The sequence below is a fragment of the Rhinopithecus bieti genome, unplaced genomic scaffold (assembly GCF_001698545.2).
Source record: "Rhinopithecus bieti isolate Rb0 unplaced genomic scaffold, ASM169854v2 scaffold_13207, whole genome shotgun sequence".
Classification (NCBI taxonomy): domain Eukaryota; kingdom Metazoa; phylum Chordata; class Mammalia; order Primates; family Cercopithecidae; genus Rhinopithecus; species Rhinopithecus bieti.
The window spans coordinates 4,169,872-4,186,012 of record NW_016807866.1 but is presented as its reverse complement, the minus strand read 5'-3'; the positions used below and the strand labels follow the sequence as shown (position 1 = coordinate 4,186,012).

The following is a 16,141-nucleotide window of genomic DNA, read 5'->3' as shown; positions in this document are numbered from 1 at the left end:
ATTCTCTGTTGTAGGGACCATCCTGTGCATTGTAAGCTATTGAGCAGCATTCCTGGCCTCCACGTACTAGATGACAATAGCGCTCCCCCTTCCCCAGTCGTGGCAACCAAAAATGTCTCCAGACATTGCCAAAAATCCCCTGGAGGAGAAATCACCCCTGTTTGATGATTGCTATTTAAGAGTAATTGGGAAATTCACAAGGATCTTCTAGTCAATATACACAGGATCTCAATGCCTGAAAAAAATGTGAGTTCCTTAGCTATCTAACCTTGGTAGTAAGTCAGTTTTGACCCTTCACTTCTGTAGGTCCTAGCATTCCTGTTTTCCATAGGTCATCCCTCTTGCTGAGCAAGAGTTTCATAGTTGTCTGCTATCTCAACCTCTACATTTAATTAAAAAAAAAAAATTCTTCCATTTTAGACCAAGCGTATAGCTTCTATGAGAAAGCCTTCCTTGGTCTTGTAAATCAAAGCAGTTCTCTGGAGGGAGGTTTCCCACTGCTGGGCTGAGTATCATCTTTCTCAGGGTGACCTCATCTATTAAAGTATGAAGGTTGTATTTGAAATGCCATTTACTTTCTCTAAGTCAATAAATGAAGCTGTGGATCTTTAGATCATCAGAGGTCTGCTTATTACCAGGTGGTTTTGTGTGTGTGTCATTTTTTTTTTAAATCGAGATCTGTGTTGGAGTTTAAAAGAATTCTGGCGGATTTCCATTTGCCTTTCTGAATCAGAGTTTGGGGTGAGTGAGTGTAGATTGCCCCTAGATGAATCTGACTTTATTAGTTTGTGTCCTTTGTTCAGAGCACCAGGGATGAGCTTATGAAAGCACAAATGGCTCTTATCTTCAAATGTTTCCTTTATGCTGCAAATTCCATCTCACCAACCTGTGTTATTAATCTATTGCAATCCCAATTAGTTCACATCAAGGTCAACTCTTTGGGGTGTGCAAAATGGCTGCAAACTTAAGTGAACAAATTCCCCTTGTATAGATCTCACACAAAGGTAGAGGAGAAGACTGCAGCAGGGGAACTTAGAAGAGAGAGGGAGTTGTCTGATACCACAGAAGAAAGTGACAGTGATTCCCCTTGGCTCACAAGCCAAAGAAATCCAATTATTCCAAATAACTTAAAACTTGCACAGGAACTTGCCACCAAATAAGGGAAGATTTTAGCCTTTTATTCACTCTGTTGCTTGATGGCAAATATTTAAGAAACTTCAAAAAATAGAGAGGTGCAAGAGAGCTATTTCTCAAGGGCATGGAGGTTTCTTGGGGGCATTTCTCGGAGGTATGGGGGGCTATTTCTTGGGGGCTATTCCTGTGCATGGAGAAGCCTTGAGTTTAAGAGGTATAATAAACACTACTCCTCCAGAACTATGAAAAATAAGCCGGAGCGGGTGGGTCTGCAGGGCACTGTGTTTAGGAATGAAGGCTGCCTGTCCTGCCACCTCTCAGGAGCTCCCATCAGAACAGACAGTAAAGACACGAATGGCAGGTCTCCAGTTGTGGGGCAAGGTCCCTCCTAGTGTGAAGAGAATATACTTCCTGGATCTGTCATTATCTCTAGCATATCAGAGGGGGGAACAAAAACAACAACTAGGGTGGCAAGGCCCTACTGAACGAGAGGGACTCATTGTTCTGCACATTCAGAGACTTCCTAGTTTTATAGCCGTTCAGAGCTCTTGGAGGTGAAGGGGCAGCCAGAGTGAAAGACCTGTGTGCAGTGGCCAGGTCAGAGGGCATGTAGAAGACGACAGGAAGCATTCCCACAGGGCAGTTCCCTGAGGTTCTGTCCTCCAGCTCTTGCTGCAAGGAATTCTAGAAGCCTTGGCCTGATGTGTGGGAAAGAAAAACAAGGCGAAGAGGATGCAGGTAGGAAAAGAAGAGTTGTGACAAGGTAGTCAGATGGGAGGACTGCATGAGAAAAACAGAGGAGGAGAGCACAAGCAGGCACTTGATTTCACTAGCGTTTATTGAAGAGGATGAGGCACTTCCACTTGAGGAATTCTCCTTCCCTGTCAGGATATCCTTCAAATTGGGAGCGTGGAATGGAAGCTCTTAAAGAAAGAACGGCTGTCATTCATTGCGGGTCACACCTCACAAGACAAAGAGCAATGAATCCTCGATTTGTAAAATGCAGCTTTCAGAATCTGCGTTGTGACTGGCACGGTGCAACACTGCTGTGTGGCCCTGACGCAGCTGTGTTCTGCAGGGTGGCTGCGGTGCTCCTTGTGAAGGAGGCTGGTGCTCTGTGGGAGGGAGGGCTTACGTCGCATCCTAGCAGTGCAGGTGCTACCCCGCTGGAATAGTGCACCTTGGAACTCTGGCTGCCTAAGAAAGGTCTCATTTCTGGTGTCTTTGTGGGGCCAAGCCTCTCCCTCTTCTGTCACCTGGAGCACCAACCAGCTAAGACAACAGTGCTCTCCAGACACTGTTATCCTTTCCTGGAAGGGCAGGGGAGAGAAGACTGTTTCCTGCCTTCAAGGTGCCAGCTACAGCATTGACAATATAGGGCAGAGGGGCACATTTCACCCTTCCAGGAATCTAAGGGGCAGATGCAATAACTTCTCCTCCTGGGGGGAAACCGAGTCTCCAAGGCATTAAGTTACTTGCTTCAGCACACTGTGAGAGAGGGGCCAAGCCAGGGTCTCTGTCCTCATCTCTCAGACTGCAGAACTATGCCCTTATTGTATCCTTACTGAAGCCCTTTTGGCTTTTAGAGAGACAGCTCTGGGATGAGATTCCCAAATCCTGAAAATGTTTGGGGCCAGAACAAACAAAAGCATCTTCATGTTAAGCCATCTTTCATGTTTATTGTTTTTAATTCTCCTTTTCCCCCATTCATGAGTTTTTCTTCTGATTTTATTAGAATGCCATCCTCAGTGTTTGCTGCTTAAAACCAGAATCCCTGGCATAAAATCCAGTAAGCCTGCCTTAGGGCCCATGTCATATGGGAGCAGAAGACAACAGAGACTGCTTGCTGGGCTTCAAGCCACTCTAGAATTTTTCAAGCAGTTCTAACATTTTACAACATCAAAAAAGTGCCAAAGTAAAAACTAAGGCTGCAGCTAGGAGAGTGCCCACTGAGAAAGCCATGGTTGGTTTTGTGTAGAGGAGGGCTGCTGGGGTCACTCTGCTCCATGCCTCCTCAGCCTCTCCCACCACAGGTCTGGCTCAGGGACAGCACTCGGGTGCAGAGGGCTGGGGCGGTGGCAGAGATGGATGAGGTAGTCGCCAGAGGAAGCCCAGGCTGCAAACTGGCATGACACACACCTGTGTGGAACAGATCTCCCTCTGAGCTGGGCTCAAGAGCATCGTATTCTCCGATATTAACAACTCATAGGTTAGGGGGTTTATCATTTTGTAGCCTCTGCAGTACCAAACATAGTCACTTCTTTTTTTTTTTTTCTTGCCTGCTGACACCCTAAGGCATTACAAGGACTCTGGTAAAATCTCAGCCATGTTACTTAATATGATCTGCCCCGGGGACAGCTCTTACTGTATCTGTTTAGCCAGAGGTATCACAAGTGCCTCTCTGGGAAATCCCACCGGCCCCTCACCAGCACAGTGGAGACTGGCTGGAAAGCACGGCCTTCCATGCCCAGCCTGGACTGCAGGTTGGCAATGATGATCTCCCAACCTGGGCCTTTCAAGCATAGAGCATTGAGCGTGCACAATCCTCTTGATATCAGGTGCCACCTCAATGGAGTGCTCTTCAGAAAATTCTGTTTCTTTAGCTTTGTGCAGTCCTGGGGGATGCTGTGCCTCTTCTGCTTGAAGCTTCCCAGCTCCCACTTGAGGTGTCAGTGATTTGTTTTACGGGAGTCAGTATCCTCGTTCTCCACCGAGGATCCAGTCCCAGGATGGAGGCTGCTTGAGATATCCGAGCCCTCAACACAATATTTCTGGCTCATCTTTTTCAAGGAACTAAGAAGGAGGGCAGAGGTGCTAGAGGAGTGGAAGGGAGCAGAAAATCATCTTTACCCTCCTGGAGAAGAAGGAAATGGAGGCGTGGAAGGGAATAAATAGGGTGGCCATGCAAGAATCTAAACACCCATGATGTGCTGGTGTTGCAGGAATTTACCCAACCTGTGTGTAGAGCTCCTTCAGGCCTGGAAAGTTGTATATGGGGGGCAGAAGTGCAGAAAGTGGGAAGTGCAGAACATCCTTATGGAAAAGATGTCTGCCACAAATGTTTATTTAACAAAGTACAGAGAAAGAATCTGTCTGCAAGGGAGGAGGCAGCAGAAACCAGAAGGTGCCTTCTGTTCCCTCTGAACTGTGGTCCCTCCAGCTGTGTGCACTGAAGGCCACTCTCCCTCCGCCTCAGGGACACGATACCAACTGAGAATGAGAGGTGTTCTAAAAACACCCATCTTCTCTGGAAGCTAGTGACCTATCCTTGAACCCTCCCTCCAAAAGAACTCTGCCTAAATACAGAGCCTTTTTCCAGACGCGCCTCAGACTCATCTGGCTGAAGGGAGCAGCCTCGTGGTGCAGGGTGAACTGTTTCCCCTGGGAACCGTCTGACAGTGCTAATGAGGAATTGCACTTTGCATTTACAGAGCACCTTTCATCTGTGGATCTCAAAGCTGCCCCACAAACATTAATTAACTCTCACACCTGGGAGGCAAGTGAGCCTGGTTACCCCCATTTTTAGAGGTGAGGAAACAGAGGTTTGAAAAGAAAAGGACTCCAGGGAGAACCAGCAGGGTTGGGGGCGGCCTGATGTGAGGAACCAGCATTCTTGATTCACAGGGCCCTGACCACAAAGCCACAAAGCTTCCCCGGCGAGGTGATGAATACGGGTCCCGGAAGCAGGGAGTGGTGGAGAGGCAGCCACAGGGCTCCCTTCTTCCCTCCCACAGGCAGCCTGCCACCTTCCAGGCTGGCAGGTTGGCGGTGAGGACGGGATCCCTCAAAACCTGAGGCCTTTAAAACAGCCTACCCAGGCAGGGTTCTGTCCCGGCTTGGTCTGACTGCTTCCCTTCAAAGTAATTGCTGGAACAATGAATGCATCTGAGCTACACATGACTAACCAAGATGTCTGCAGCCAGCCAGAGACGAACGGTTGGCAAATCCTGGAGCTGTTTCACAACCTCTCTTTTTTCCAGGATCCAGAGCTGGTGCTGACTGACTCATGTTGTCATGGGATTTCAATGATACAGCAACAGTGTGCTGAGCCGGTGTCTGCTACCTGGGGGTACCTGTAGTAGGAAGAGGTGACTAATCTTACTTGTGCTGTGCCGGAGCTTTGCTCCCTGCTGCAGAGGCCAGAGGAAACACTGCTTCTCAAAGACAGTGGAACTTTCAGGGAAACGTCCCTTTCAGAGCAGAGTTGCCCACCCCCAGGGACTCTGAAAGGCCCTGATATCACACACCTCTGAAAGGTGATGCTGGGAAGCATCTGGGGTCACCACCTTTGCCTGCAGGGGAGCCTAACCCTTTCTTCCCAGGGGTCGCAGACAGTGAGATGCAAACCACCACTGGGGCTCGCCCTAACACATCACCCTGGAAACTGACTCACATCTCTGAGTCCTGAGTCACATCCTGTTGTGTGTTCTGAGGTCTCCAAGAGGGCATTACACCAGCTCCCCATGACTGAGGTGAACTTGGAGGGAACCCTGGGAACGTCCCTACCTTCCTCCAGGCTGCAGGAGGGAAAAAATTCCTCCAGGGAAATAACCAGGGCTGCCCCTTGGGTTTATATGTTCATCAAGCAGATTTGGGTTTTTCAAAAATAGATGGTAGAACCACCCTGTGGCCTATGTGACTTTTATTTTTAAATAGCTCTGAGAGATGACTGAAAGACCTGGCATTTTAAAGATGTCAGCCACATAACCAAGAAGGGGCTTTCTAACTATAACCTTCTCCAGGCCCAGGATGAAGGAGGGTGCCACCGCTCAAGGGGTGCTTCTGAGGGTGGGTGTTTAAAAGACCCTAGAGTGGACAGTCAGAGGAGGGTCAGGAGGGGTCTCTGTCCATCTTCTCCCAGCGCCTGTGGGGAGCACGAGGACAAAGACGGATGTTTTGAACTTTTCAAAGAACAAGATTTTTTGTTTCTTTGATTTTCTCTAATACTTTCCTGTATTTAATTTCATTGGTTCCTAGTCTAATTTTTATTACTACTTCTCTTCTGCTTGCTTGAGGTCCATATTGCTTTTTTTCTCCAGTCTCCTGAAGCAGAAGCTTCAGTGACTAATTCTGGATCTTTCTTTTCTAATATATGTATTCAATGCTATAAATTTCCCTCTAAGCACTGCTCTGTCTGCATCCAAAAACTGTAATAAGTTGTATTTTCATTTAGTTCAAAACACTTTTTAATTTCTCTTGAGACTTTTTATTTGACTCATGGCTAATGTAGAAGTATGTTGTTTAATCTCCAAATATTTGAAGATTTTCCAGTTATCTATTATTGGCTTTTTAGTTTAAATCCATGTGGTCCGAGAAAATACTTTGTATGCCTTCTACACTTTTAAGGATCTTAAAGTGTGTTTTGTAGCCCAGAATATGGCTTATCTTGATGAATGTACCATGTGAGCTGAAGAATATGTATTCTGCTGTTAGACAGTATATTCCATAAATGTTAATTAGATCAAGTTGACTGGTAGTACCGTTTAGGTCAACTGTGTCTTAATTTTCTGCCTGCTTGATGTATCAATTACTGAAAGACGGTTATTGAAGTCTCCAATTGTTACAGCATATTTACCTATTTCTCCTTGCAGTTCTATCAGTTTTTGCCTCATGTTTTTTGACACTCAGTTTTTAGATGGACATATATTAAAGATGATGTCTTCTTAGAGAATTCACCCACATTATCATCATGTAATTCCCTTCTTTATCCCTGAAAATTGTCCTTCCTCTGAAGTCAGCTTTGTATAAAATATAGCTGCTCTAGCTTTCTTTCAATCAGTGTTAGCATGGTATATCTTTTTCCATCCCTTTACTTGTAATCTGTATGAATATTTTTATTTAAAATAGGTCCCTTGTAGACAATATGTAGTTGGGTCTTGTTTTTAATCCACACTGACAATCTCTGTCTTTAAATTGGTGCATTTAGGGTATTCATCTTTAACCTAATTATTACTATAACTGGAGTAGTATCAATCATATTTATAACTTTTATATTTGTTGCACCTGATTCTTCCCCCCACCTTTTTCTACCTTTTATAGGTTTAAACATCTTATACGATTCCATTTTATCTCCTGTTAGCATAGCAATTATTCTTTTAAAATGTTTTAGTTATTGCCCTAGTTTGAAAAGTACATGTATAACTAATCTACATCTAGCATCAAATAACACTGTACCACTTCTTCCTTCCTATCATTACTGCCTTTTATTTCATTTGTCCACATGCTACAATCACACAATACATTACTATTATTGTAAAGTTATCTTTCAGGTCAGTTAAGAAAAATAAAACTTAATTTTACCTTAATGTAGTACTTTTCTAATGCTCTTCCTTTTTTATGCACTTCTTTTTAACGTTTCTCATAGGGCAGGTCAGCTGGCAATGAATTATTCCAGTTTTGTCAGAAAATATCCTTATTTCTTTGAATTTGAAGGATAATTTTGCTGGATGCAGAATTATAGTTTGGTAGCTTTTTTGTTGCAACACTGTACTCATTCTGCTTTCTGTTGGCATGGTTTCTGAAGAGAAAGATGATGGAATTCTTATCCTTGTTTCTCTAAGGGTAAGGTGTTGGCTTTTTCCTCTCTGGCTTCTTTCAAGATTTTCTCTTCTCTTTGGTTTTCTGCAGTTTAAATGTGATATGCCTGGGTGTAGATTTGGTATTTATTATGCTTGGTGTTCTCTGAGCTTTCTGGATCTGTAGTTTGGTATCTGTCATTAATTTTAGAAAACTCATAGCCATTAATACTTCAAATATTTCTTCCACTGTTCTCTTTTTCTTCTCCATCTGGTATTCCAATTACACGTTACACCTTTTGAAACTTTCTCACAGTTCTTGGATGTTCTTTTTCCTCTTTATCTTTTTGTTTGGTAAGTTTCTGTATCTTCAAGTTCATTGGTTCTTTCCTTTGTCATGTCCTGTCTACTAAGTTGTAAAGCCATTCCTCATTTCTGTTAGGGTGCTTTTAGTTTTTAGAATTTCCTTTCGAGTGTTAAGAGTTTCAGGCCGGGCACGGTGGCTCACGCCTATAATCCCAGCACTTTGGAAGGCCGAGGTGGGTGGATCACCTGAAGTCAGGAGTTCAAACCAACCTGGCCAACATGGTGAAACCCTGTCTCTACTAAAAATAAAATAAAAAAAAAAAAAAAAAAAAAGCCAGGCGTGGCGGCAGGCGCCCATAATCCCAGCTACTCAGGAGGCTGAGGAGGAGAATCGCTTGAACCCAGGAGGTGGAGGTTGCAGTAAGCCGAGATTGCGCCACTGCACTCCAGCGTGGGCGACAGAGTGAGACTCTGTCTCAAAAAAAAAAAAAAAAAAAAAAATTCCATCTCCCTACCTACATTATCCATCTCTTCTTGCACGTTGTCTTCTTTTTCCATTAGAGCCATTAACATGTCAATCGTTGTTAAATTCCCTGTCTGGTAATCCCAAACTCTGTGTCACATCTGGGTCTGGTTCTGATGCTTGCTTTGTCTCTTCAGACTGTGTTTTTTCTTGCCTTTCTTGTAATTTTTAATTGAAAGTTTAATATGATTTATCAGGCAACAGGAACTTAGGCCTTTAGTGTGAGTTATTATTTTCATGTACCTAAGAGCTGGACTGTATTTAATGTTTGCAGAGGGTACCAGAGACTTCAAATTCCTCTAGTGTCCTTGTTTTTGTCTCCCATGTCATCTATGAGCTTCTCTATGAACTCCTCCTTAGTCAATCTACTGAAGCTCTTTCAGCCATAACCCACTGTTATTATAATATATTGGATCCTGGGAGAATCTGGTAGAGTTCCTGAATGAAAAACCCACAACAGTGCACTTCCTCCTGAAACTGTAGCCCCCAGGAGTGTCTTACTCTCACACCAGTCTGTACTCAGTCTCTAGCAATCTGTCAAAATCACCATTAAGTGTTCCCATCAGTTTATGAATTCAGAAATTCTGCTCCCAGCAAGCAGACCTCACTGTGGTTCTCTATATTTGCCTGCTTCTCAAAATTTGGGGTAGCAGTTTGCCCTGCAACTTCAGCTTTCCATTGGACTTAAGAAAAGTCATGGATTTTCAGTTTGTTCAGCATTTTTTCTTATAAAAACAAGAGTGATGACTCTCAAGCTCTTCACATTTTGGAACTGAAACTAGAAGCAGCAGGACATTCTGACATGAATTATTTAAAAGGGTCATTGTTGACTCTAGAGACATTTTAATATTGCTGCATCAAAAGATAAAAACACTCTCCTTTCTTCTCGTGTGATATATGCCATGTACACCTCTGAGCTCACCACTAACTTCAACTCTACCTTATCCCTAACTTCCCATTTCAAATGGAAGGGAATGGGGTTCGAGGATGTGAAAAGGGGTCCCTGTTTTACCCATTATTTGATGATTAAAAAGCTGAAAATAACCTATCACAAAATGGCCTCAGTAAAGTGGCTGCATCAGACATCATTTAGCCTGGAAAACTGGTATGCAGAAAGGCTTAAATTTAACTTTTTGAATCCAGTAATTTTTATTTATTTAGTTATTTATTTATTTTATTTATTTATTTATTTGAGACAGAGTCTAGCTCCGTCACCCAGGCTGGAGTGCAGTGGCGTGATCTCAGCTCACTGCAAGCTCCACCTCCCGGGTTCACGCCATTCTCCTGCCTCAGCCTCCCGAGTAGCTGGGACTACAGGCGCCTGCCACCACGCCCGGCTAATTTTTTGTATTTTAGTAGAGACGGGGTTTCACCGTGTTAGCCAGGATGGTCTCGATCTCCTGACCTCATGATCCACCCACCTCAGCCTCCCAAAGTGCTGGGATTACAGGCAGGAGCCACCGCGCCTAGCCCTGAATGCAGTATTTTTTAATGGAAACATGAGTTGGTTGAGATACTGAGTTCCTGCGTTCTCCATCCTAATCCCAAATTTCCAATCTCCTTCCCCCTTTACCATTTAATCTCCTGAGCCCAGCTCCTCTCCAGCCTGAAGAGTGTGTCTGTCAAGACTTTAGCTGTGAACAAAACACTATTACTTGAGCCTTATCCTGGAGCAAATGTGTGTGGTCTCACCAATGAACATCGGATAAGTCCCTTGGCATGGATTTCTTTTTCTTTTTCAAAATGTCATCATAAAGGTTACTCAGACCTATTGAGCATTTACTATGGCCAGAAATTGTAATACTTGCTTTCCATATGGTTTATCTCACTTATTCCTATTACTCTTTGAAGTCAGAATTCTAGCTATGAACCAGAGAAAATAAGTGACCTGCCTAAGGTCATCCAGTTGGTTTATGGTGAAGACAGGATGCAAACTGAAATTTGTCTGTGATTTAAGTTCGGTGCTTTCCCTAGTCTCCTCCTCTCAGAGGCAGAACATAAGCATGTAATAGATACCACTAGGGTTCTTGTTTCTACCTTGGGAACAGCTGTTTGCAAGTCCAAATCAGGCAGCTAATCTAGCAGTTAGCCCAGATACAGCCCTGAGGCACCCCAGTAGCTGTAACTCCCAGAAGGCAGGAACCTTCCATTCACTAGTGAGTCCCCAAGACAGTGGCCCAAGTGAAGCCAAAATGTTTGTTGGAAATATGAGTGAATAAAAAAGTAATTTCATGAACATATGAATGAATACATGAATGAATGAAGCAACACCCAGTATAATGATTAATGCAACAGGAAGATGCCTTTCCAAGCATCACAAGGTCCTGGGATCTTCAGTGACTAGAAGTGTCAGTGGGGCAGGGACCATATTGGTTTTATTCATCACTCTCCTACCAGGTAAATTAGCACATTCCTGGCACACTGTAAATGTTCAATACGCTTTTGTTCTTTTTGATGGACTGACTTATCAGAGGCAGCTCTTTCAAGAACAAGTAGCCCTGTGCTCTGGAGAATGATTTACAGTGGTTCTCCTCCTCAGCCTGTGGCCTTTTCTGGATAACTCCCATCTTACTCCCCTCTACTTCCTCTTCCCAGAATACACAGATTTATTATTACAGGCACCACTCTTCACCCCACATCTGATTCTTCCCTCTCTCTGCTTAATGTACAAGTAAAGCAAAGAAATACTGTGTAGGACCTATTGGAATTAGAATCCTGCTCTGTCACCATTGGAAAGGATTTAGGGATCATCTCCCTTCAGAGGTGAGAATAAGAAAGTGTAAGTGAGTAATCCAAGGTCACCCAGTTGCTCACCAGACAGAAAGACCCAGAGCCCACCTCTCCTGCCTGTTAGTCCAGTGCTCGGGTGGCCCATGAGTTCATGTTGGCCCTGTCAGACCAAAGACAGTAATGAATATTAAACCCAGAATGCACCATAGTATCAGGCCTTTTTTGTTTTTGTTTTCTATTAGTAACATATGCAGAAGAGGCAACCACTAAAACCCCAACATCAGAGGCTCACCATCCCCACCTTCTGGCCCACCACTGGCAATGAACCCAAGCACAGGTCACTGCGGTCTCGTGAAAGAAAACTGATGTGGGGGGTTGGGTGGGCTTCAGGGTGTTTATTGCCATCTCCCCCTCCAACACCTGAAAAGCTAAGTTACGGTGTGAAGTCAGAAAATGTGGAATCTGCAACCCTGTCTTTAAAAAAAAAAAAAAAAACTCGTAGAACTTGGACTTTAATCATAAAGATTTTACCAAAGCATATTTTTTAAAGGCTGTGAAATATTATGCAACGTTTGCATGGTTTAATTATGAGTTTAGAAAAGCCTAGCACAACTTTTTCACTACAGTAAAACATGACAGAGCATGAATCATGGCATAATACTTTATGCTTAGTGTGGCTTTAGACACGGGGTTAGAGGTGTGAGGCTGTCTACACAACAAGGCATGAATTACTGTACCGCAGTTCACACCCTGGGGGGCTTTATGATAATTCTGAAACCTCTTTTGTTTGCTTTTAAAATGATTAAAATATTGGAGTACTCTATATTCACTTAGTAAACGTGTGTATCTAGTATATACGCATGACTTATACAAAATATCTAAGTATATGGTTTTTTTTTTCATTTGGAGTAAAATACCTGCAGTAGCATGGGAATATTGAACAGTCTGCTATTTCTGTTTGCCTTTAGTTATTGGAAACACTGTTAGCTATAAGATTACACAGGAGCTTCAGCCAAGGTTGAACATTTATTTTCTGCTGAGTTTAAAATGGACTAGCTCTTTTTTTTCTTGCCACCTCTTTAAATCTTCTAAAATTTGGAATAAAATGAAGACCTTTCTTTAATAATAGATTTCAAAGATGCCAAGTTAAACTATTTTCCCAGGAACTACCAGGTTTTTTAAACTTAAAAAATCAGTTATTTTCATGCACACACAAAAAAGAAAGAAATGAATCAGTATGAGGGAGGGAGGGAGGCTGTCAGAATACTGGGGAGGAAGATTTGGGTCTCCAAATGTCTGATTCTGTTATCCACTGTGGCAGCTTCAAAGAGATAAACAGAAAAGCAAATTTGAACTGCTGGAAATGAAAAGCCCCTGTAGGAAGCAGATCTGAATATTTTATAATGAGTAGAAATAGCTCATTTCTTTATGTCCTGATCTATAAAAAACTTATACCCAGTATTGGAAAGAAGTCTCCTCTTCCTACACTGCTACTTGCAGGATCATGAAGCTCTGGCTGTGAAGACCCTTGGGAGTTATGGTAGTTCACTGTTATCTTTGTCCACAAAGGTGGGACATAAAGAGAATATTAATGTTTAACGCCAAAGAAATTAAAACTCTTCTAGTGGGACACTGTCCAATTTAAATTTCCTTACACATTTGCCTAAGAATAGAGCTGGTTTTCCTCCTCCTTTTCATCTGCAAACAGTATGATGCTTTTGAAAATTAAGACTCCTTTGAACACTGGAGTCAAATTGACAAAATCCATTCTGTCTAAATCTTTTGAAGTCAGACTTTTGTCTCTTTCCTATCCCAGGCCTCTTATAATGGCAATCTATAAAATACCTGCTAAAAACTCTGACTTTTAAAAGTTGCAAACTTGAAGTCCTGAAAAGGAACAGAAGGCCTGGGTTGATAGGGCCAGTTCTACTGCTGGGTTTGTGAACTAGTCATTAGACCTCATTGCCAGTTTCCCAGCCAGACCTTCTTTCCTGTCATCCTTGGGAGAGAATTCGCCTTAATATAAAACATTTACCAGCCCATGGAATACTTTTTGCCAAAGGTAAAGGTATTTTAAAAAAAAAAAAAAAAAAAGCCCCAAACTCCACATTCTTACCGAACACAGCTAGGTGATCCTGAGTTTATCAAATGTTTCTGATGATGATAATTCTAGTTATTGGCAAAGGTGAAATCATCTCAGCAGTCATGAGATACTTGAAGTTCTCAAGTGCTGCAGTTCAACAGTCTGGACATTAACACTCCTACCTTGAAAGTGTAATCCATTTCTCTCATCATTGTTAGCATGATTAAATAAAACCTTCGGAAGGAATAGGTATCAGGTGAAAATCTCCAAGAATCCAGTCTCTTTTGGAGGGAAATAATCCAACAGAGGCAGATACTCGGACTTGAGTAGGCTTATTAAACCCTGGTACATAGGCCACATACATGTATATGACATATTTGAACAAAGGCCACTCGTTTCTTATTAAAAGACATTTTTTAAATCCCACCCCACTTTACATATAATTGATCTTTCTGATCCTCTTCAGATACAAGGCAGATCCAGCCATCCCCACCGTGGTCCTATGATCAGTCCTACCAATACCTGGGATCCATTGCCTCTCCTTCTGTGCACCCAGCAACGCCCATTTCACCTGGACGTGCCAGCGGCATGACAACCCTCTCTGCAGAACTTTCCAGTCGACTCTCAAGTAAGCCACTTGAAAACACATTCTTTGCAGCTGAGCTGAGGTGGAAGGTCCAGGAGACTAGAGGTGCATGAAGGAGTTGGCAGAACGTTATTAAAAATTGAGTAAAACATGGTTTAAAGACAAGGTGACCTATCTCTACTCTGAGTCCCATGCCCATGCACTGATTTTCTTGGATACTTAAGAGGCAGAGATTGTGGATATGAAGGCAGAAGTGGCTTGGAGAAGTAGGTTCCTTAGACATTCTAAAGTTGTTCACATTTGGCAAGAAAGGATGGTGACTGAAGGGTTAAGAACAATATAAAAAGCCAAAGTAGTCAACTTTTAGGACTCATTATTCCAAATGAATTCTGGACTGATGGGACTGGTCCATGTGGTGGTGGTAAATTTTCACAGATCACATGGACAGCACATGGGGGTACATGTGGAATGGGAAGTAAATACAGCCACCCCTCGGTATCCATGGAGGACTGGTTCCAGGACCCCCCATGGATACCAAAATCCATGGATGCTCAAGTCCCTCATATAAAATGGTATATTTATATATAACATATATATCCTGCCATATATTTAAATCATTCCTAGATTACTCATAATACCTAATAAAATGTAAATGCTACGTAAATACTTGTTTTACTGTATTGTTTAGGGAATGACAAGGAGAAAAGTCTGTATATGTCTAATACAGACACAACCATCCTTTTTTAAACTAATATTTTTGATCTATGGTTGGTTAAACAGATGCAGAACTCACAGATATAGAGAATCAACTGTATACCCCAAATTAGACATTTCCAACTAAGCGCTGTTCATATAGAGGCTAGAGGAACACAGTGAAAAACTCAGGTGTCATGGTTAGCATAATTGTTGTTAATATGAGCTCATTAAGTATTAGTCATTTAACCTATGAGCCCTTTGGGCTTGGCACTCACCTTTGCTCGTGGGCAGGGAAATCAGAGTTACAGAGAAAAATCCCTTTGTTGAAGGCAAAAGAAGAAACTTAGTGTTTGGGGCTTTGAAATTGGAGCTGCACCAAACTGTGAAAATGCTTCAGAGAACTTCAGTGTTATGATGCCTGCAAACACCCTTGCATGTGTGTTTGGGGGAGGGGGTGGGTCTTGCCTTTCAGCTCTTGGGATCAGATTATAGCAGATTAGGGGACAGGCACAGGGGCAGTGGAGTCATGTCTGCCATTTTAAATGTTGTGTAATGTTGCGTTTTCCAGACAGTTGTGATTACTTCAGGTTTCACCAGATGCCTTAGCTGCTGCTTAGAGCTTCACAACAGTACTATTGACATTTGGGGCCAAATAATCCTTTGTTGGGGGAGTCTGTCCTGAGCATTGGAGAATATTTAGCAGCATCCTCGGCCTCTAGATGCCAATAGTATCCCGCTCACCCCAGTTAGGACAATAAAAAATGTTTCCAGACATTGCCAAATGTCCCAAGGGGCAAAACTGCCCCCAGGTGAGAACCACTGCCTTCCAGTATTCTTGGGTGCTACAGTAAAATAGGAAAGCCAACTTCAGTGCTCGGTTTTCACATTACTTTTGGCCATTAATGCCAGTGTTTTCATGGTACATGCTGCTCTAAGGCATTGAGAGAGTAGCACAGGTATCGTGGCATCTTGTTTAGCTTGTGGTTTCTAGAAGTTTATCCCTCAAGAACAAAGGCACTTGTCAGCTTTTACTGATTCTTCTCAGTGCACCCCTCTGCCCACTGGCTGTGGTCTTCATCTGAAATAATGCCTGTTCTCCTTCGAATGTTCCTGCTGTAGGCCTGTCCTTTGGAATTTATTACGTAAGTCTTCTGACTTGGTCATCACCCAAGATCAGCACCTTATAGTCCAAGAACCCTGGGGGCCAACTCCTCCAGCTGACTGGTGCTCAGGTGGACGGGTGACTTTTTAAATAAAAGGAATGAGTAACGTGCACTGCAAAGTCCCATATCACAGTTACATTTGTGAATACCCTGGACTTCAATCACCCAAGGCGTAAGGGAGAACATTTTATGGCATGGGAGTGTGAAGCAGATAAAAACCATGTCCCATTTCAGAACCCAAGAATGATTCTTTTCTTCTTGGAGGGAGGACAGAATTCCAGATGAGCTTTCACAGTGGCATAGAACAGTATGGGAGACTGCTCTTCAATTTGGCAGAACTCCCTCTGAGAAATCAAGCCTGGAGCACAGGCCTGAAAAGTGTTGTCATAAACTGGAGGCGGGGGG

General features: G+C 43.0%; 1 protein-coding gene across 8 annotated transcripts in view; it reads left to right on the top strand.

Annotated features, from left to right (window-relative positions):
• Positions 1-16,141, top strand: part of RUNX1 (RUNX family transcription factor 1) — a 276,912-nt gene that overhangs the window by 251,767 nt on the left and 9,004 nt on the right. For all 8 annotated transcript variants that reach the window (XM_017883951.1, XM_017883946.1, XM_017883950.1 and 5 more), the window contains one exon: positions 13,758-13,919. In XM_017883951.1, the coding sequence (XP_017739440.1) occupies positions 13,758-13,919 (162 nt within the window). The remainder of the gene's footprint in view (positions 1-13,757; positions 13,920-16,141) is intronic.